Source organism: Drosophila elegans, unplaced genomic scaffold (assembly GCF_018152505.1).
Source record: "Drosophila elegans isolate 14027-0461.03 unplaced genomic scaffold, ASM1815250v1 contig_149, whole genome shotgun sequence".
Classification (NCBI taxonomy): domain Eukaryota; kingdom Metazoa; phylum Arthropoda; class Insecta; order Diptera; family Drosophilidae; genus Drosophila; species Drosophila elegans.
The window spans coordinates 18,709,146-18,729,758 of NW_024545513.1; the positions used below are offsets into that span (position 1 = coordinate 18,709,146).

At 43.0% G+C, this 20,613-nt stretch overlaps 1 protein-coding gene across 6 annotated transcripts; it reads right to left on the reverse strand.

Moving 5' to 3' along the window:
* Positions 1-2,786: 2,786 nt before the first annotated feature.
* On the reverse strand, positions 2,787-20,120 carry LOC108144690. Of its 6 annotated transcripts, none has more exons than XM_017269793.2 (7): positions 19,994-20,120; positions 19,546-19,744; positions 13,649-17,494; positions 13,478-13,565; positions 9,061-9,145; positions 7,723-8,061; positions 2,787-6,515 (listed from the first exon to the last, which is right to left on the reverse strand). In XM_017269793.2, the coding sequence occupies exons 3-7, from the start codon at positions 17,178-17,180 to the stop codon at positions 5,055-5,057; spliced, it is 5,505 nt and encodes a 1,834-aa protein (XP_017125282.1). In that variant the 5' UTR covers positions 17,181-17,494; positions 19,546-19,744; positions 19,994-20,120; the 3' UTR covers positions 2,787-5,054. The 6 variants fall into 6 exon arrangements, with proteins under 6 accessions (XP_017125282.1, XP_017125273.1, XP_017125254.1 ...); XM_017269784.2 differs by lacking the exon at positions 7,723-8,061 and having other exon boundaries at positions 13,649-16,138; positions 16,214-17,494; positions 19,994-20,119; XM_017269765.2 differs by lacking the exon at positions 7,723-8,061 and having other exon boundaries at positions 19,994-20,119.
* Positions 20,121-20,613: the final 493 nt, after the last annotated feature.

A 20,613-nucleotide genomic window follows, 5' to 3' on the forward strand; every position in this document is an offset into this window, starting at 1 on the left:
TCGTTTCAATATTGTCATATTATATATATATATTTTTTGTATTTCTTTGTTCCACCGACAGCTAATTTTATTTTTTCCATTATATAAAACCTCATTTTTAATATCAATTTAATTTAAATTTAAATTTTAAATGTCTTTGGTTTGTTTCCATTTATTTCTGTTTCATGCCGATTATTCCATTTCAATCCTTTGCACACACAAATAGTTTGCAAAGGTAAATACAAATTCGACATTCGTATTGTTTAAATGTATTTTTTTATCCTTTTAACTATTTGTCAGTTGTTGTGCTGTTGTTTGATTAATGACCTGTGTCCTAGCTTAAAATGCAGTAACTCTTCTGACTTTTCCCCTTCCACGCTCCCCACAATTCCGGGAGCAAATGACGTTCAGGGAAGAAGGAAAATAAATTACTTTGGTTTGGGACCAGCAAAATGTCAATTTAATTTTGGGCACGCCCTGTGGCTAGAATAAATTGTATCCAGTCTGTCGATTGCACTGATTGAAGGTTTCGATGGGAGGGGGAACGGTATGACCATGGAACGGAAATGGGAACGCAACGGGGAATGGGCAACCGAATGGGAACGAGCAAATTGCATAATGCTAACCGAAATGTGAAATTACGGCGATAGCACCACCGTAATCCACCCAAACCCTTCTTCGGCCCCAAATGAACCACAAACTTTGGTGTGGCCACCAGGTAGGTGCTCCCCTTTTGTGTGTGGGTTAATTTGATTTTAATTATGAACGAGGACGCGACCAGCTGCCCCGTTTGCCTGTTTGCGGTTAATCAACTGTCCATGGCATAAATATTTTGATTGCCACAAATGCGCACCAATGGCCACGAGGGCAAAACCCAGGCCTTGTGCCTCTGACAGGCCCCAAAAATGAGACGCCATTGCCTGCGATGCCACCGAAATGACAATTAAAAATAATTTTAAATGCTGACGGGAGCTGGGATCCAGAAGAGTGAAGCCTAAGGCCTGGAGCCCGAAGCCACAGACATAGACGTAGATGGAGATGGAGCTGGAGCTGGAGACCAGAAGCAGCGCATTTCATTAAAATTTCAAGTCGACTCAACTTTCGAGCACACACAGGAGGACAGCACTTGACAACAAGAGCCACCACCAGCCCAACTAGCAGCTGTCCCACCAGAAGGCCCTTCTCCTTCTCCTCTTCCTCCTCCTTCTCCCTCCATCCATCCATCCATCCATCCATCCATCCATCCATCCACCACTCCAATCCACTTCACTTCACTCCACTCCACATACTTCAGAATATCCTCGCTCAACGGAAGCGCCATTTAAAATTAGTGAAAAAGTTAAAGCCCTAACGGAACGAACAGACAACATGAGCTGCCCCGCAATTAAGTGGAATAGAAGCCCAAAGCGGAACAAAAAGCCCTTAAGAATCGACCAGAGGATACCCGGTAATATCTCCTGAAGGCAGTGGCAAAATTAGCAATTCGCATAACCAAAAGTCTTTTAACTAAAGTCGGATTTCAAAGCTATAGTCTCCACAAATGGTTTGTTCTGACATTCAAATATTTCCAAATTTTTAAAAATGATGAAATATCAAGTTTTTTGTGGCAGGTGAAAGCATTTAACGAGCTTAGTTGCGTATACTCTTTTAAGGAAATGTATATTTTTTTGAAAAAATCTATAACTCCGATCATGTTTATAAAGTTTATAAAAATAATTAGATACTTTATTAAGTTGATTTACTTTTAAAGAGATTTAAGGTTTTAAACATTAAAAAACTGTGTAAATTGAAATAAGACAAACTTACCTTAAGGTACATTAATGTATAAATTATCTTTTCTTCCCTTAAAACAAAGAATTGGCATACATAGCAAATTGTAGTTAAGGTGGTAAGAGTAAAATATTTTGCAAAAAGTGTTTTAAGTTTATACAAACTACTAATAATAATATATTGTAACGCCATTGGGATCCAACACTGAGTAAATAACGAAGGAAATCCAAAAATTTTGGCTCAGATTTTCATCCCATGCAGTTTTTGATTGTTTTAAATATGAAAATAGTAAATTGGTTTTCAATTTTTGATTTGAATTGATTTTTATATCTGTAAATTCCGTTTAAATTTAAAGCATACTTTACTTTAAATTTTTTATTTTCCACATTAATACAATTATTTTTATATTAAATCGTGCAGTTTAATATGCATTACATTTAATATTCAAATTTAATTCAAATATTAAATACCGAATTTTGAACAAAATACTTAGATATTTATTTGCCATTATTTTTGTCAATGAAGTCAATGCCATTGAAATGCTATTCGATCCTGTCCATGAGCCTGTGTCATGGACACAATGCAATCTAGGCATCTGCAGGGTAGCATTCCATACTCATGCCGTTTGTAGGTGATTGTAGCCGTTTGCCAGGGCTAAAATTCAAAACGTCCAGCCAAGTGCTGGCTGCAATTCTACCCCATCCTTGAAGGCACCGACTTTGAATCCCTGCCTCCTGGATTCCACTCCATTGCTCCTGGCGTTCCCATTCGCAGCTCGTCATTTGCACACGTTGCAGTCATTGCTTTGGGTCCTTGTACCCAAATGGTTGGTGGAAAGGTTGGAAAGTGGGAAGATGGGTGGGTTATGGGTCTTTAACCGAACCGAATCGCCTGAGTGGCTCCGCTCGGTTCGATTTGATGGCAGCCCGCAAATCGATTGGAGTCTGGCGGAGTCTGAAACACACAAAATTAAAAATTCCAAAATGCCAAAATGCCAAGTGCTCGCTCAAGCCCGCCCAGGGAAAATGCATATTCGATTGACTTTGCTTTTCGTGTGTATTTCTCGTTTGGTTTCGGTTGCAATCGTTCTCAATATTGAATTTCATTTATTTCGGGTTAGTTCCCGTTTATAGCAGGGCATGCTCTCGCCTAGTTGCCAGCTATCGTTAATCGGTAATCGTTTATCGCTTATCGCTTGCCTTTACTTTTGAGCGCTCCATTGCCATTCGTTATCGTTTCGTTCCGTTCCGTTCAATTCGGTTCGTTTCGGTTCGTTTGGCTTTATATTTTCTTAAACGCATACACACACACACACATATCAGTTTAAGTTAGGTTTTAATAATAACTTAAGGTTAAATAACAATCACATTTACTTATGTTTTTTTTTTTTTTTTTGCTTTCGTTCGACCCAAAAAAAAGTTCTGCACGCTTTACCTAACTTTTATGTTTGATTTACGAGTAGTGTTTGTTTTTTTGGGTTATTCATTAATAATATTCATAATATTTTCTCATTGGCATTCTCGCTCGCCCGTCGGGACTTAATTGTCAATAAAACAATTTGAACAAACGTAAACAACAAAAGTGGTTAATCGTTAGCCAGGGATTATGTTCCACCTATAAACGACCCCTTCACCATATCCATATCCGGGGCATAGTTAATTCCTACTACTTACACTATAACGTGCCACTTGCAGTGCACGGATTTGGGCTTTATTTATTATTCCGTCTGTGTCTGGCTTAAGTTCTAAGAATTTTTCGTTAAAGAGTTAAGTTTTGTTCTATATTTTATCAATGCTGTATATATTGTGGGTAAACCATTAATGTGGGGCAAATGTAGTGGAAATGTCCACGATCTGCATTCATCTAGTTTGCCAATTTTCAATTTTCTTATGCCTATCGTTAGTTATTTAGTTCTCATTTGCTTGGAGTTGAAGTCCTCTTTTTTTGCCTAATTTTTCCATACACACACACGAAAAAAATATACATACACATATATTTAAATATATATATATATATCGACTAAGACTAGAACTATTTTGGTTTTGTTATCGTTTAAAAGGTTACATAATTCTGCTGTAATCACCATATTGGCATTGTATAAATTGTTCGTTTCTTTTTGTAAATTGTATTGGTTTGCTACAAAAGTTCGGCACATTTGATTTTGTCAAGTGAATGGTGTAATTTTCGAAACACGAATATCGAAATGTCAACGATATTTGGGTGTGTCTATGTCCGGAATTTGGGTTTTGGCTTTCTAGCTGCCTTTATATCTATCATTTTGCCTTCGGAAATTTTTAAATAAATACATATGTGGGAAATAGTTATGGAAAATGGAATGAAAGGACTTTAGGCGGCCAGAACATTTGTTTAAATTGAACTCGATCTCATTATTTCAATAAAATCCCTCGTAAAGGAAATTGATGCTTTTGAAACCAACTTATGACCTCCTTTCCCGATTGCTGCCAATTAAAACTCTATACACTAAACCCCAATGGGGATCCGGACACAGGACACATTTTGATGTTATTTGCTGGCCATGAAGTGGCCCATCGAATACCAATTAATTTTACTACAATTATGCCATTGCTGCTACAGGCTTGACATTCATATTTTTGGCTTTTTTGTTTTCCTTTTTGTGTGTGTAAATAATTAGCCTAATTAATTATGCATCATTACATATCGGTAGTTACTCTTTATTGCGCACCTCGTTCCTCTTTTTGGTTTGCCTATGTATCGCATTTCTTTTATCTATTATATCATTTTGTATAGTTCGTATGCAGATTCTATCGTATTTATATTTGATTTTTAATTTGTTTTTGTTCTGGTTTCTCGCATTGTTTGTAGTTATAGACACTGAAATACTCGATAGCCGCATCTCCCTCCAAATGGAGAGGGATTCTGGAGCGATTGGGTGGTAAATATATTATTAAACGGTAGATGGTGGATGGTGGATGGTAGGTGGGGCGGGGAGAGAGGCTGCCAGTCATAAAAAGACAAACAATTAATTATGATTTATTTATATTAATCGCGTTTAATTGTTATTATTCGTTATATTCGAAAATCAACAAACATTAAGTGGAAAAAGTTTCTCTCTATTAAGTGTATATTTAAATTTAAGTTTTGCCACACAGTTTTTGTATTTTTATTTTATTTTTTTTTTTTGGTTTTTGGGTTTTTTTGGGGTTTACTCCTAGTAATCCTTACAAGCTAGTCGTCTCCGTTTCGGGATCTCTACGAGATGCGATGAAAAAAAAAAAACCCGCCGCTTCTTAACCCTTCTTACCTGACCTCTTCAGCCTGATCTCTTAACTGCCGTTCACATCCACGATGGGCAGGGCATGGTTGACATGCATGCCGTTGGTTAACCCATTGCTGCCGTTGCCGCACTGCGTCTGCGATGTCTGCGAGGGCGGTGGCGAGGCGGGCGGCGAGGCGGGTGGTGTCAGGGTGGCGGGCTCCTCTCCGCCGCCGCTCACCACCACGTTGACGACCTTGCCGATTCCATTCCCAGTGCTGACGATGGATGCGGGCTTGTCCTCCAGTTGCTTGCCATTTGCAGGCGGCGGAGGAGTGCACGTGGTGGTGGCCTCCAGGAGCGGTGGTGGTGGCGGCGGCAGGCTGTCCAACTGGTTGGACTCGATGAGCGTGTAGTCGCCCAGCTCCTTGATCTCCTCCGTGGATGGTGGCGCCGGCAGACTCATCAGGCTGTCGTAGTTGGCCTCAGCCTCCGGTCCTGTTTGTGTTTCGGTTTCTGTTTCCTCTGGTAACTCTATTTCTTTTTCAGACTCGGAATGAGTCTCGACCAGATCTGGTCTGGCCTCTATTTCAGGTTCCTCCTTAGAATCGGTCTTAACCACCTCTTTTTGGGGCTGTGAGTCATCTTGAACTGGTTCGTCATTTGGTGGAGAGACTTCCACTGTTGGTGGAGCCACTTCCTCTTTTGGTGGAGCCACTTCCCCTTTTGGTGGCGCTACTTCCTTTTTCGTTGGAAGCACTTCCTCATTAGGTGAAGTCACCTTCTCATTTTTAAGTTCAACCTCTGTCATCTTTTCCGGAATAACTGACTTTTCTGGTGGAGCAACTACCTCCTTTTGCGGTGGATTCTGTACCTCAATCTCTGACTTTCCCAAAACTACCTCAGTTTCTCTAACGGTCACTTGACTTGAACCTAGAGCCTCTACCGAATTGCCAACTTGTGCATCTGTCTTCTTCGACACTTGGCATGCATCGGTATTCGTGTGTTCTAGTTCCTGATCTTGACTTTGGTTTGAACTTATCAAAATGGGCTTGGCCGTGGGTGAACTGGTGGCATAGCCCGGCTGTTCGATGACATAGAGCTCCTGGTTGCCGTAGGAGTAGCGCTTGTTGGAGTCACTCGACGAAGTGGAGCTGAGGTCCGATTGCGAGAGTCCAGTGCGGGCCAATTCGGAGTGGGATTCGTGTGCCGGCTGGGCCAAATCCTCGGCGACATGCTCCTCGGCCTCCTCGATGAGGTGCAGCGGAGCGGGATGGCCGGCGGCAAAGTCCTGGGGCGGTGCATGGACCTGCACCTGCTGTTCGTGGCTGCAAGGCGGCAAAGTCTTGTCCAGCAAATGCCCCCCGTTGGGCGCCACTTTGTTGTCGAAGGGCAATTCGGTGGCGTCCAAGTTCACGCCAGGATGATCGCCGGCCAGCTGCTTGGAGTCGATGCCGCGGGCCACCTCCACCACAAAGACGCCATCCTTGTCCGTGTGCATTTTCGTCTCCCGGGCATTTCGTGAAATGTCCTGCGAAAAGAATGAAGGTTCATTGAAATCGATGGCAGGTGGTCATATGCAGATAAGTTTCTTACACACAACAAAAACACACATCCAGCTACAACATCAATGGTACGACATTGAGAGGGGAGAGCGGAGAGTGGAGGGGGCCGGTAGAAAGTGGCGAAGAACGGGTGGAAAAGAGGTAAATGGGAGTTGAGTTGGGCGACAGAGCGGACAAATCGGTTGGCTGCCATGCGGAAAGTGTCGAAAATTGCATTTGCATATGCTTGTGGCACACATAGACCCCAAGGATACACCATCACACACACACACAGGCACACACACGCAGGCACACAGAGAGAGACACGGGCACTCGCTGGCACACTCACTCGCACACTTAAGTTGACATATAGAAGACACCGGGCTGTTGTTCGGACTCAAATCTGGCCCTTGTTCACTGTCTCATGGCCCGCAGGTGCCCATTGATGGGCCAGGACCACCACCCAAGGACATTCAAGGCCAGGACAAATGAACAAGTGGAAAAGTGGAAAAGTGGAAAAGTAGAAAAGTGTTTCCCCAAAGTGTCAGAGGGCGAGAGTGCGGTAAACAAAGTACTTACTTAACACAAAAGGTTCAGAAACAGAAGCAGGAAAGTGCGGAACCCAATGTAAAGTAATTCAATAATAAAATAAATTAAATAATAATAAAAATGAATGTAGCAAAGAAAGATCTGATAAAAGACATACGTGGGTTATACGAGCTACTTTCAATAGCTTTTTATTCATTCTTGTGAACTTAAATAAATATAACTCTTAATAAAAAGGTTTTAATGGTAGTTAACTTAAAAAAAATGTATAGTTTAGTTAATAGGTGCTCCCAGTAAACATCTACACCCATGTTTGTTTTTTTTTTTTTACATCAAACTGAAATACTTAATCAAATCAATCATAAGTGCCTATTTTTTTGTGTTTGCTTAAGGGTGCATCAAGAAAATAATGTACTTGTTGGATGCAATCGAATCGCTTCTTCAAGGATTTCGGTAGTGTGCGCAAGTCAAGGCAAGATGCTTGGTTGGACGGCCACAAGGCACAGCGAACTAACTACGACAACATCCAGGAGTGTCGAGCAGAGAGGACAGAGCAGGACAGAGCACGACAGAGCAGGACATCCCGGCCAGATATGGATGGCGGGGGGCCACACGAAGACGGTCTGATCGGATGACTAACGAACTTACGTGCCGCTCCTCGGTGACAACAATCAGATGATTATCTTTGAGCGTTATCTTGGTGACGGAGCCACAGGGAGCAAAGCCGCCATCGTCACCACTAGAACCACCAGCAGAGCCACCAATGGAGCCACCCACTTGACCCACACCCACTGTCCCCGCTTCGAACCGAAACTCGAGGCACTCCACACCAGGCGACACAAAATGGCCTTGACTGACGCCAGTTGGGGGCGTGGACATGGGCGGTGGGCGGTGGTCTGGGCGTGGTCGTGGGGTGGTGCTGGTGGTGGTGGTGGCGTTGGCGGATGCAAATGCCGTGCCAGATGATGAGAATGACGACATTTTAGACTGCAAGAGGCGAATAGAGGGAGAGAGATAGAGAGAGAGAGAGAGAGAGCAAGCTCTGTACTTAACTGGAATGCGAATGCGTATGCGTATGCGAATGCAATTCACGCACACACTTCGACGCTTTCACACACAATCTTGGCTCGCACACCATCAAAGGGCAAGAAAATTTCATTACCAGTCAAGGGAATTCATTTCCATTTCAAGTCAACTCAAGCTCCATTTAAACTTGAACCCTAACCTTTGGCTACATCTGTGCAGTCTTGAATTTTGATATTAAATTTCATTTCACATTAAATCTGTATTTGTTTGCATCAAACTTTGCATCAGCCTTTAAAATAATAATTTTAAGTTTAAACTTAAGCCTCAAGTTCAAATAAAGTTTTTAATTCAAAAAAAATAGTTGTAACATTTTGTATATTTATGGAGCAAAAAAAAAAAAACGTTTTAAACCAAATGGTTCTTTGTTCTTTGTTTTGTAATTTCAATTTAAACCAAAAATATGTATAGTTTCACTCAAATAATAAAAACTTTTGTACATCATCGGTTTTGTCAAAGCATAAATGGGTTTTCCTTTTTTTATAGAGCTATTAAACACCTTTATTGCTTAACTATTGAGTAAACTTTAGTTTAAGACCCCTTAGTTTCACCATCCAACCGCAGTTTCGTCTCAAGTTTTGGCCTTTCAGCTCTCAATTTCAGTGGGAACGCAATGAACGCAATAAAATTTCCACCGGAAATTTTAGCCATTGTTTAATTTTGTCGAGAGCTCGTGAGCAAGTGCATCCAAAGGGGGCGTGGCATGGTGGGCAGGTAAGAGTTGAAGACACTTGCTGATGGCACTTGCGTTTCAATTTCAATTTCCATCAAGAGTGTGGGTGTGTTGGGATGTGGTGGTTGTTTGGTGGTTTGGTGCGGTAGGTCGAGGCGGTGGGTGGGTTGCTTGCTTTTCAGGTGGGCTGGGGGCACTGACTTATATTCAGATATGCGCTATGAACTCACCTCATGCTTGGAATCCTGGCCCTGTTCGCTGTCGTCGCCCTGGGCGCCACCCGTGCCTGATCCTGCGTTCTTACCCACGACATACCTGCAAGTAGGGGAATGGAAAGAGACGGGGTTAGTGCGCAAGCGAGACGGAGACGGAGAAGGTGTGTGTGTGTGTGTGTGTGTGTTTGGGCCAAAGACGGCAAAGTTGTTAAGCAGTCGACGCCTGGCCGCAGCTTTTCGGCGCCACGCAGCCCAGAGTTTCAAAATCCAATGCATTTCTAATGATGCCGCGACTCAAATTAACATTTTGTTGCCTACTTTGCGGCCGCCTGCAATTACCTAGGCAATGGCTCTGACTTCATAAAATGGCAAAAACGAGCTTAAAGGGAATGTCTTCCCCTAAAATCTGATAACGAGAATGCATACATTACACTTACTGCTTCGTTTTGCAATTAGTTTTGCTATTTCATGAGTCTGTGGAGGTCTTATGACTTTATTCCAATTATATTTAACTTCGTTGTACTTAAGACTTAATGGTAGTTACTAATTACATTAGACTTATATATTTAACAAATAAAATATGTAAACTCTTCTGAAAAGTATGAAAAGATAAATGAAGATTAAATTGAATTGATTAAGAAATTAAAGCACACACTTAGAAAAACTAATTCCTTGATTTCATGTTTAAACATGGCCATATATATTAAGGAATACATTATTTAATATGTATGGTAGGCTTATTTTAAAGGCCATGGTATTATTTGTTAAATAAGTACAATTTTTCTAAAATTAAGAAAATTGGTTTTCATGACAAAACTTCAAACCCAAAACCCTTTTACTCAATTAAATAGTATGCACTAGATTGCCACTACAAGCACATTTTTTGGTAAATGTTTTTTTTAAGCAAAAAGCTCCTTTCTTGGCACATCCCATTTAAATTTATTTATATTACTTTTATTCCATTCGAAACAGTCCAAGTACCTATTCCCCATGAGAAATACAACCTACTAAATTTTAAGGTCCGAAATAATCTGGTAATGTGTGCTGCCCGAAAATTCCTCAAGTTGGCTTCGAAAGCGCCATAAATATTATTAGCACATCCATGGGAAAGTTCCGTGAGTGATTGAGTGGGTAAGTGGGTGAGAGGGTGAGTGGGTGAGTGGGCGAGTGGGTGAGTATCTGGCGCTGTACCGAAAGTATCCCATTGTCGTTTTGGCCCCACCAAAAAAGGGACGTTGTTGCTCTCGTAATGCTATTGGCACTCAACAAATTTCAAGTTGGGTTGTCGAAACGCCGCCGAAACGAGCCACACGCACAACTAATTTCTCGTCTCAAGAGTTTATTGTGCAATTTCCTTCCAGACACCAGCATCTCAGTATCCCAGCATCCCAGCATCCCAGCATCTCAGCATCCTAACATCTCAGCACCAAAAATACGCACAAGGAGCCACAATGTCCTGACCCGCAGAAGGGAATAAGGCAAATAAATTGTGTGTTTCCTTTTTATTTTGACGCTGCCTGGCTTTTCACGGCACCTTTTTTTTTGGGGGGGGGAGTTTTGGGGGGGGTTTGGGACAACAAACTGGCAACGTTTGCGGTTGCCATTTGCCGCTTTTATGAGTTTTTCCTGCGGCATTCGGCGAAAAGCTGAAAAAGCGGGAAAATCAGGAAAATGGGTCTTAAGCAGGGGCACAGGAATCACCTTCCGAAAGCAGCTGCCTTGTTAGCTCCTGGCATCTACATCATCTGTGAATGTGAATGTGAATGTGAATGCGAATGAGGATGTGTTTGCGGCGACTTCCGTTTCCGGCCTTGCCGATTCCCGATTCCGCCGCGTTGATTTGTTGAGCCTTCAGTTTTCTCAACCTGACACCACCCACAATCCCCCAATTTCCCCCGTCACTCTCCGATTTCATTTTGTTTGGCATTTAGCGCCCAGAATTATATGTGTGTACACAGGGGGAAATGCCATTTCATTTTTGACAATTTTACAATAAGCCAATTTATTGAGTGGACAAATTGACATTAAGAAAATTTTGGACCAGTTTTCTTAAGGGCCAAAAGAATGCCACAATCTGTATTATACAGCCTTTACTATTGCAAAGCTGGTAATAAAAAAAAAAAATAAGGAAAAATTTAAGCTACTTACATGAATATATGCATGTAAATACATATTTAAATGCTTGAACCAAAAATACGCATAATACATGTCACTATGATTTTAAACACTCTTAAAAAAGCAACAACTTAATCCTCGTAGGTTGAAAATACTTTTAAGTAACGTAAAAACGCTTAAAAAATATGTTTATGTATTATAATATACTCCACGTCTATGTATTTTAAAACATTTTCAAAAAAGTGGCCACCACATTAAAAATACTTTCAAAGAAATAAAAAAGAACATATACAAATAGTTTTGTATTGTTATTCATGCCACTTTATTTTGAAATGTCTCTAATATTGTAGAGCATTTAAAAATACTCTGAAAATACCAACAACTTTGTACATTTAGGTGAAATACTTTTAAGCAACTAAAAAAAAGTATTTCTGAAATAAATGCCAAAGAACATGGCTCTTTAGGTAGCAACAACTTCATCGTTATAGGTTGAAACTGCTAAAAAAAAAGGATAATAAATCAACTGACTATGACCCACTTTTTCTTGCTGTGTGTATATTCGGATTCGTATTTATATATATATAAATCCACATCTATAGAAACAGCATGGCGAAGCTGCTTTCAACCCAATTCGTGGCGTGCCCAAGATTTATGTATGGGCCAGAACTGCGGGCGCTAAAGGATGTGCGTCCCTGGCATTGCTCTTAAATTGCCACCACCCACTAGCCACCACCTGCAGACCACACACCACCCACCGCCGACCTCCCAAAACTCCGTCACAGATTTGTCAATGTTTTGTTGCTGCTTCAGCTGCTGTCTGTCGCTGGCAATGCGAATTGCGAATGAGAAATAAAATGCCACGGATGAAGCTGATAAATGCGATTTGCCACGCCTTGCTTGCTGCGAGCGCCGCGGGAAATGCTGGGTTCTGAAGTTCTGAAGTTCTGAAGTTCCGGGGTCAGGGGTCAGGGGTCAGGTGGGTTGCCATGGCAAATTGCTTTACATTGAGTGCATTCTTCTGCCATGCGTGGGTTGCCGCTCAAAAGTAGGCAACACATTTCGTTCCCCTTTAAAATCCTTAAAATATATACACGGTAATTTTTCGCTTTCTCTCTATTTATGAAACATATCAAAGTGATGCAACCAAGACCAATTTTTGTACAAGTATCAATTTTTTTTTCCTGTGTAGCTTTAGGGCAAACCCAGTGGCGGAAACGGATTAGGGTTGCCCGCCACTCAGGACTCAGAATCCGCACCCACATCTGCTGTCTTTCTATTTTAAGGTGGCTTTAGCCCAGCTCATCCTATGCCCCTCCCCCCCCCCCCTCCCTCATCGCTTTCTTTACCCCCCTCCCCCCCTCTCGGTGCGACTGTCACTGCTTTCTCGCAATTTCTTGCAATTATTTTTGATTTGTGTGGGACATTGCCGTCTAAGCTGATTAAGCGCCACACGAGGCGTAACCAATTAGCTCAGCCAAATGGCTAAGGAGCTCAGTATAAGAGGCCATACTGTCTGGGTACAGTTGGCCCCAAGAATGGCAGTTCCATCTTTTTGGGGGGCGGTGGGAGGGGGAGGGGGTGTTTGAGGTTAAGCGGGCGTTGGTATCTCCATCAATTTACGAGGGTTCGATAACTATCAGATGGCTTGAATTGAGGGTGACACTTTACAAATAATGTATATATTTATTTATTTCCAGTTGGCCAAAAGCGCTCTCTACAATTATTTCTTATTTATAACCACATGACTTACAATTTTGTACTCATGGATTTTGGGTTATTTACGATCATGTATTTGACATATTTCCAACAAGAAAAGGACTCTTTTACTTACACTCAAATTAAAAGTAACCCTCAAATAAATATTATCGCCACAAAACTTTATTTTGTTGTCAGTCCATTAAAAAGTTTCTTGTAAAAAACAAAATTTGTTTCCAAAAATAAGGAACTATTTTTTTAATTAAGTCAATTTTTTTCAAACGTAGAAATGGTTGTATAAACTAAAATCGCATTAAAAGCAAAACAAAATTAAGTAAAATTACTTTAGTATTCCCAACTATTAAGTGTGTCTTCTATAGTAGATTAAATAACATTTTATTATTATTGTGTATATGATTTCTTGTTGGTCGGTACTTAATCTATTTATTTAAAATAGAAAATATACCTTGTGCGATGCTTTAGTTTAATATTTCTAAATACAAAATAAAATTACATAACCCTGAACATATATATGTTAGTCTGCTTTTCTGTTCCCTAAGAAGTACTATTTTTATACCTATGCAAAGGATTTTAATAATGTTTAGGTTTTATTGTTACTTACTTAATAGCGCAGTACATGGACACCAGCAGTGCTGAGGGCAGTATGACAATGATGAGACCCATGGAAACAGCAAAGAGATTGAAGAATCCTGCAAAACCGAAAAGAGAAGGAAGCACAGGTTTGATATATATTTATATATATATATATATATATATAGTTCCACCAACTCACCATCGTAGTCGGCCAAAGGATCCTCGGAGAGGGCAGTGGCATTTGCGCTCCTGCCACTTCCACTGGCCATCAAAGGAGCCATTGCCGAGGCAGATCCCGATCCGGAACCCGATCCGGAACCCGATCCCGACCCCGATCCATTGTCATATCGCTGGAGTAGCGTGGCATTGACCATCTCCGCCACCGGTAGCTGTTCGCGGTGCAAGTGGTTGGCGGATGGGTGGTGCGGCAGGCGGCTCAACCCATGACCATGGCCCTGCTGACGGTGAGCGGGACTCTCGAAGGGATAGGAGCCCTCGACGCCGTCGAAGCCACCGCCTGCTCCATCGTCAATCAAATCGCCGCCATACTGAATGGAACTCTCGATCACATCCGGTTCGCCGTCGATGCTGTTGCTCTGGATGTCGTTCTCGTAGATGCCCATTCCATTCTGGCCCAACTCGCCGGGCATATAGTCGATCTCCTTGAGCTCGATCTGCGGCGGAAGTTCACCAATTACGGGCACTCCAATAGCCAAATCCGGCAGCACAGCCGGTTGGATAATGATATCCTGTTGCTGCTGCTGTTGCTGCTGCTGTTGCTGTTGCTGTTGCTGTTGCGGTGGTGCTGCCGTGCTGCTCCAGCCCTGTGGCTGCTGCTCCACCTCAATGACGGACTCACCCACATAGGTCACGTCCAGCGGTGGTGCACCATCGCCACTCGACGACGACGACGACGACGACGACGACGCTGAGCTGCGGAAGATCTTCAGTGCATCTGAGTTGTGGTGCGACAGCGGTGACAGGATGATGTCCTCCTCGGATAGCTGCTTCTGCTGCGACGACTGCTGTGGCGATTCCATCACATAGCTGGCCGGGAAGAACTGATTCTCCAGTTGAAACTTGCGCTGCTGCTGCTGCTGCTGCTGCTCACCCAGTGGCATAATGGGCATCACCGTGGGCAGCGACTCACCCACCTTGACCTCTGTGTTCGAAATGTAGAAAATTGTGTCCGAATCGCGATCGATGCTGGGTTTCCTGGGTGGCGGCGGTGGTGGCGGAGGCGGTGGTCGCGGCATGGAAACCGAACCACCTGCACCACCTGCACCACCTGCACCACCTGCACCACCGGCAACACCCTCCTTTAAATCAGCCATGAACAGCTCATCGGCATCCTGAACCGTTTGAGGTGGACGCACGGGGGGCGGTGGTGCAGCGGCTGCATCGGAATTGCGGAAGGTGAAGATCGGATTGATGTGCTCGCCGCTGGAAGAGGATGACGATGATCCCGATTCCGCACTACTGTTGTCCGCACTATTGTCGATTATCTCCACCACCAGGATCTCATCGCCCGGCTTGCCCTGCTTGTCGCTCACCAACGAGGGCTGCCTGTAGGAGAACTCCAGATCCTCGCTTTCGCTGCCAAATGCCTCGGACACATTGATGTGAATCTCGATGGCCGCCGGCTCCGGTTTGCCCATAATTGCACCACCAGCACCGCCAGCACCACCCGAGGCGGGTTGAGTGGACGTTGAGACATCCGCCCGATCAATCACATACTGGGTGAACCGCTCCTGCGGCAATTGCAGCTCAAACTCACGCGGTGGCCTGGTGGTGCCCACTTCCACATTCTGCTGCTGCGGTGGTGCATAGAAGCCCTCACTGTCGCGGAAATTCGTCGATGCCACTATGGAGTCCACCGTGGAGTCGTACACTTCGATCTGGATATCAGAGATCTTGGATTCGATGCGAGGTGGTGCAGGTGATTGAGGTGATTGAGGTGATTGAGGTGGTGCAGCCTGCTCATTACTGCTGATGGGCAAAGTGGTCTGGAGTTCGGGCACTTGGAAAACGGTGGTGGAGAGCACTGAAGCAGAGGAGGCTGCTCGGGCCACTTGCGGTGGCTCGTGGGTGGTGCTGGTGCTGGTTACATCAGGAATCTGCTCGAGCAGGGCTGTGGGCGCCAGAATCTCCACCAATCGGCCATTGCGCAACTGGCTCTCAATGGAAGCCACATGCTGGTGGCTTGCTGGCTGCGGTTTCTTCAGCGGATGCACCACACTGAACGTTTTCTCGCCCATAAAAATGGGTCCCAGGTAGCCATTGTGCACGGGCAGCAGGGGCGTGGCCGGGGGCGATGGTGCCTTGGTTGTTGTGGTGGTTGTTGTGGTTGTGGGCACTCTCTCCATCTCCGATTCTATGGTTGTGGTGGCCATGGTGGGTGGATAGTGTTGCTGCTGCAGCTGCTTTTTCTTGGTCAGCTTGAGGCCATCGTGGCCACTGTCCAGAGGTGGGGCCACCGTGTGCTCCAAATCCAGCAGCTGCACCACCTGGAATTCCTTTTTCTTGCTCTTGTTGTTTGCCGGTGGTGCTGATGTCTTATTAACTGGTATTTCAGTGGCTCTTCTTAGTGATTCATTGGCTATGGTTGGTATCTCAGTGGTTGTGCTACTTTCAGTGGTGCTTCTTTCAGTGGTGCTTCTTTCAGTGGTGCTTCTTTCAGTAGTGCTACTTTCAGTGGTGCTTCTTTCAGTGGTGCTTCTTTCAGTGGTGCTTCTTTCAGTGGTGCTTCTTTCAGTAGTGCTACTTTCAATGGTACTTCTTTTTGGGTTGCCTATGCCACTAGCACTTCTTTCAGTGGTGCTTCTATCATTAGTACTCCATTCAGTGGTGCTTTTTTCACTAGAACTCCTTTCAGTGGTTTGCCCTTCAGTGATGTTGATTGCAGATACCCCACTTTCAGCTATTTTAACTGTTGGCACTTGTTTGGCCACCTGTATTTCGTCGGTGGCTCTTGGCATCTCGGTGGTGCTGGTGGTGCTGGTGGCGCTGGTGCTGCCAGGCATTGGTGGGGCCTTGGTAGTGGCCAGTGGTGCATGCTTGCCATCCCTGGTGGTGCTGGCCTCCATCAGCGTGGGCGTGTTGCCCTGCACTCCGATTTCCAGATGGTGATTGTGCTGATGGTGGTGGTGCTGCTGCTGCTGTGGCTGCGCCTGATTTTGCCCCACTGTGGGCGCCGCCCAGCCACCACCGCCCAATGTGGTGGCCAGCAGAAGCAGGAGCACCACCCAAGAGAGGCCACGCCCCCTGACGCCCAGTGGAATGGACATGTTGCTGTCGGGAATGTTGCTGCTGGCTATGTTGCTGCCTCCTTTTTGATTTTTGCTTTTGGGCGTTGGAGATTCTGCGGAATCTTCTGTTTTGTTATGTAAATTAAGTTTTGATTCTGCTTGGTTAGCGAAAAATCTTGTTGCTGTTGCTGCTGCGTGTTGCTGCTGCTGCTGCTGCTGCTGCTGCTGCTGCTGCTGCTGTAGCTGTTGCTGTTGCTGCTGCGTGCTGCTGCGGTTGCCTTTGGCACTTAAATTCTCCCTTCGCTCAGCTTGTTGCTGGCACTTGGCATTGTGTTGTGGCTCTTGAAATTGCAACTCGACAACGTCGTCATCATGCGCTTGAGCGACTTCGTCTGCATCATCGTCATCATTATTATTATTATTATCATCATTATCATCGGCGTTGCCGTGCAATGTTGCTGCTGCAGCTGCTGTAGGTCTCATTCATTTTGCTGCTGTTGCTGCTATTGTTATCGCCGCTGCAATTGTAAATGTTGCCGTTGTCGCTGCGGCCATTTTATGCGGCTGCAGCGCCGCTTTACACGCTGCTCGAGCTCTTTGTTGGCTTGAAAATATGCACTGCCCAAAAAAAAAGGGGCCAGAGAGAAGGGGTCTATGTTGCTGCTGCACTTGCCGCCTCAATACCCGCTTCTGTCCCAGTCGATGTTGCTGCTGCAGCTGCAATATCTTCGCTTTGCAGCCTCTTTCGATCTGTTATTTCGATTTTCTTCTCCTGTCGCTCGTCGCTCCAAGGCATCCTGAATGGAAATGAAATTTGAAATAACGAAATAACGAAATCGGCTGGAACAACAATTTAACGTATTGTTGTTGCCGCTGCATTGCATTGCTCGATGGCAAATCCAATGAAACTAATGAAGCAACAGCAATACGGCAAAGCGAAAGACGAACGTTTAGAGGAAAATGTGAAAAGTGTTGGCCAAGATGCCATGTCGGAAACAATAAGGAGCAAGCGAAATAATAGAGAGGAAAAATAAAATAAATCTATGGGGGAATAAGTCAAACTGCCTTGAGTGTTTCCTAGAAAATATTTATTGCTCGTAGTTTAGCTCTTAAGTGGGCCAAAATGTGCTTATTACTCTACTCCATTTTGGTTTATCTGCATTGTGCTGAAAGTCGAAAGTCTAAATGGATTTGCATCCACAGTAATATTGCGTAGCAAAAATGTGCTTCATTCTGACCAAAAAGACATTAAAATCGTTTAAAACACAACAATTTAATAAATAAAAAGTAACCATTAAAAATTCTTATTGCTATTACATAAATCTACCTATGAAATTACCCTATTCTCAATTGTTAAAATAAAACCATAAGGGCTTGAGCTGACTTTTTTGCCATCCCCATTAATTTGTTAAGGCCAATGAAAGCCCAAAATTTTCCACACAGACTGCCACTACTTTCAAGAAAATTCCAACTCAGGTGTTTAGCGGCCACTTGAGTATTTTATCATCAATCAAGCTGCAATCTTTTGGTTTTCCCAGCTTCATTGTTTTTTTTTCCAAACTCCCCAGATATATTCCTCAAATTCGTGGCATACTTTCGACCTTAGAATAAAAAAAAACTGTTGCCGCTGCCTTTTTTAAATTAGTCAACTGCTATGGAAATTTGGGCCACAGAAAGTTAAAATTTAAGGTAAGGATTTCCTTTGAACCATTCGATGGTGGTGGTGGTGGTGGTGGTGCGGCGACCAGACCATGCAAATTAAATATAAAGCCTACAAAATGATTCGATTTCACAGCCCTGACCCTGATCCCAAGCTGGGGAAAAAAAGGTTGTTGCAAGGACTGAAAGGGAAAAATGCGAATAGAAATGGGCCAAAACCGCAGGCGGGTTGGGGCACAAAAGCTTTCAATTCGCTCATCATCATGGTCATCGTAACAAGTTGCTTATCATGGCACCACCGCACCGCACCGCACCACCACCACCACCACCAACCTTTGACCCTTCATTTCGCAACTATTGTGGAAGATCAAAGGGCGCAAAGGGAAAGTGTGCGGCTGCAGGAAAACAAATGGACGCCAAAGAGGCGCCACACAAAAGCGGATGTGTAATAAAGGCGTTGATAATGGCAGCCGTAATGATATGGAAGGCAAATCTATAAATACACAAAATCCACATGTACTGGTAGAGCCCCGTTCTTCCGGATTTGGGGCACAACATTTGAGCCGAAATATATAATTAGATATTAATATCTTCATAAAAAAAACATAAGCCCCAAACCTATCCTATGCCAAAATATCCAAAAATATATGAAATATTCTTGAATACTTAAAATATGAAATAAATTCAATGAAGCCGCATTATAAATATAAAATCTTTATAAAAGCAAATCGGCTTTAAGTGTTGAATATATAAAAAACAATTAATTTCTTTCTACAAATAAATAAAAAAAAATATTTGCCTTCAAATTTTTTAAATGTTTCTTTATACATAAAGACTTTCTTACAAAAATTTTATGTAAGTGTTTAAGATAATCATAATTGATTCATAATTGAATAAAACATTTAAAAAGCAGTTAAATCGCTAAGGGCAAAAAGATTTTTACGATAAAGCAAAACTCATTCAAATTGATAGAACCTAAGAAATGTCCTTTTAGACTATTGCAAATCAACAGTCAACAGCATAAACAATTAACAAAATACTTTTGGGTTCTCAGAAAATATAATTGAAGCACATTTATACATCTAGAAGCAAACAACAGCACTTTATTATTATTTTAATAATGAAAATAAGACACGGAAGGTTATATTTTGATGTCAACCGTGTTTGTTTATATATGTTTCAGACTCACCGACAGCAAAGTTATGTCTGCCGATTCTGCTCGCCCCGCAAGGTAATCCAAGGGTCCTTGCAGAGCCCAAAAGAAACACCCAACTTTTCACGCTCGATTCCCTCAAGTCACATAAAATAGTCTTTTGTTTTGATTTTCCATTCACAGAACTTGAGTTTAAATGTTTTCTTTTTTATCAATTGTTCATACACTGTGGGCACTGCAAAAAATTGAGCAAAAAAAAGAAACTATAAACGATATTACACCGTGAGTAACCGCAAGTGAGTTCGTAATTGTGATTGCAGCGGCAAACAGCATTAAAAAACGCGCAGGAAACGCGCCAAATTTAAGGATAATTTACTAGGACCTCGCATTGGGTTTTTGTGGTGGATTGGGGGGGAGGGGGAGGGAGGGGAATGTTGGATAAGGGGGGATGGTGTTGGAAGGAGAGGCGAGATTATAAACTCACAACTCCTTTATGGAATTGAACCCGCTTAAGTTGATTCTTCGGCGGCCGCTGTTTTTACTGCTGTTGCTGCTTTTGCTGCTGCTGCTGCTGCATCCTATTGCTCCGAAAACCGCACGCAAACTGCGCAAATTTCAAAGCATCCTTTGCCTTAAAGGACACTCGACGATCCGGCAGTTCGGATGAATTTTCGCCGACTTTTGCCGAGCGCCACGAAGTTCGGAGTCCAGAAGTGCTGGCTAACGCGGCAAAACACGCGTGGAGAGTTTGGAGACTTTCGCAGCCAGCTGCTTGGAGGTTTGTGTCTCGACTAAAAATAGCAAAAATAAAACAATATGTTCACTAATTTATTAACGCTTTATAGTGTAATTTAAATTAAACCCTATGATTTTAAGTTTTAAATTTTGTTAACAATTGCTTACAAATTGGTTTTCCTTAATGGGTGTGCATTAAGTTTAAGTTTAAGGCATTTAAATATTAATGTTGTCATATCTATCGATTAACCACTATGGTAGTTGTCTTGGAAATGCTGTTCACAATGGAGAATATCTTGAATAGATTTTTAGCTGTGCGTCAAATGTTGGCCAACAAAAAAAAACACTTAAAAAAGTCGTTCGTCTTAA

Bases quoted from the DNA above. Each gene is read 5' to 3' on its own strand.
- LOC108144690 (XM_017269793.2), bottom strand. From the start codon at position 17,180: ATGAGACCTACAGCAGCTGCAGCAGCAACATTGCACGGCAACGCCGAT. The intron at 13,566-13,648 runs GTGAGTTGGTGG...TCGGTTTTGCAG, and splicing joins TCCTTTGGCCGACTACGATG to GATTCTTCAATCTCTTTGCT. The intron at 8,062-9,060 runs GTGAGTTCATAG...CGCCTCTTGCAG, and splicing joins GCCAGGATTCCAAGCATGAG to TCTAAAATGTCGTCATTCTC.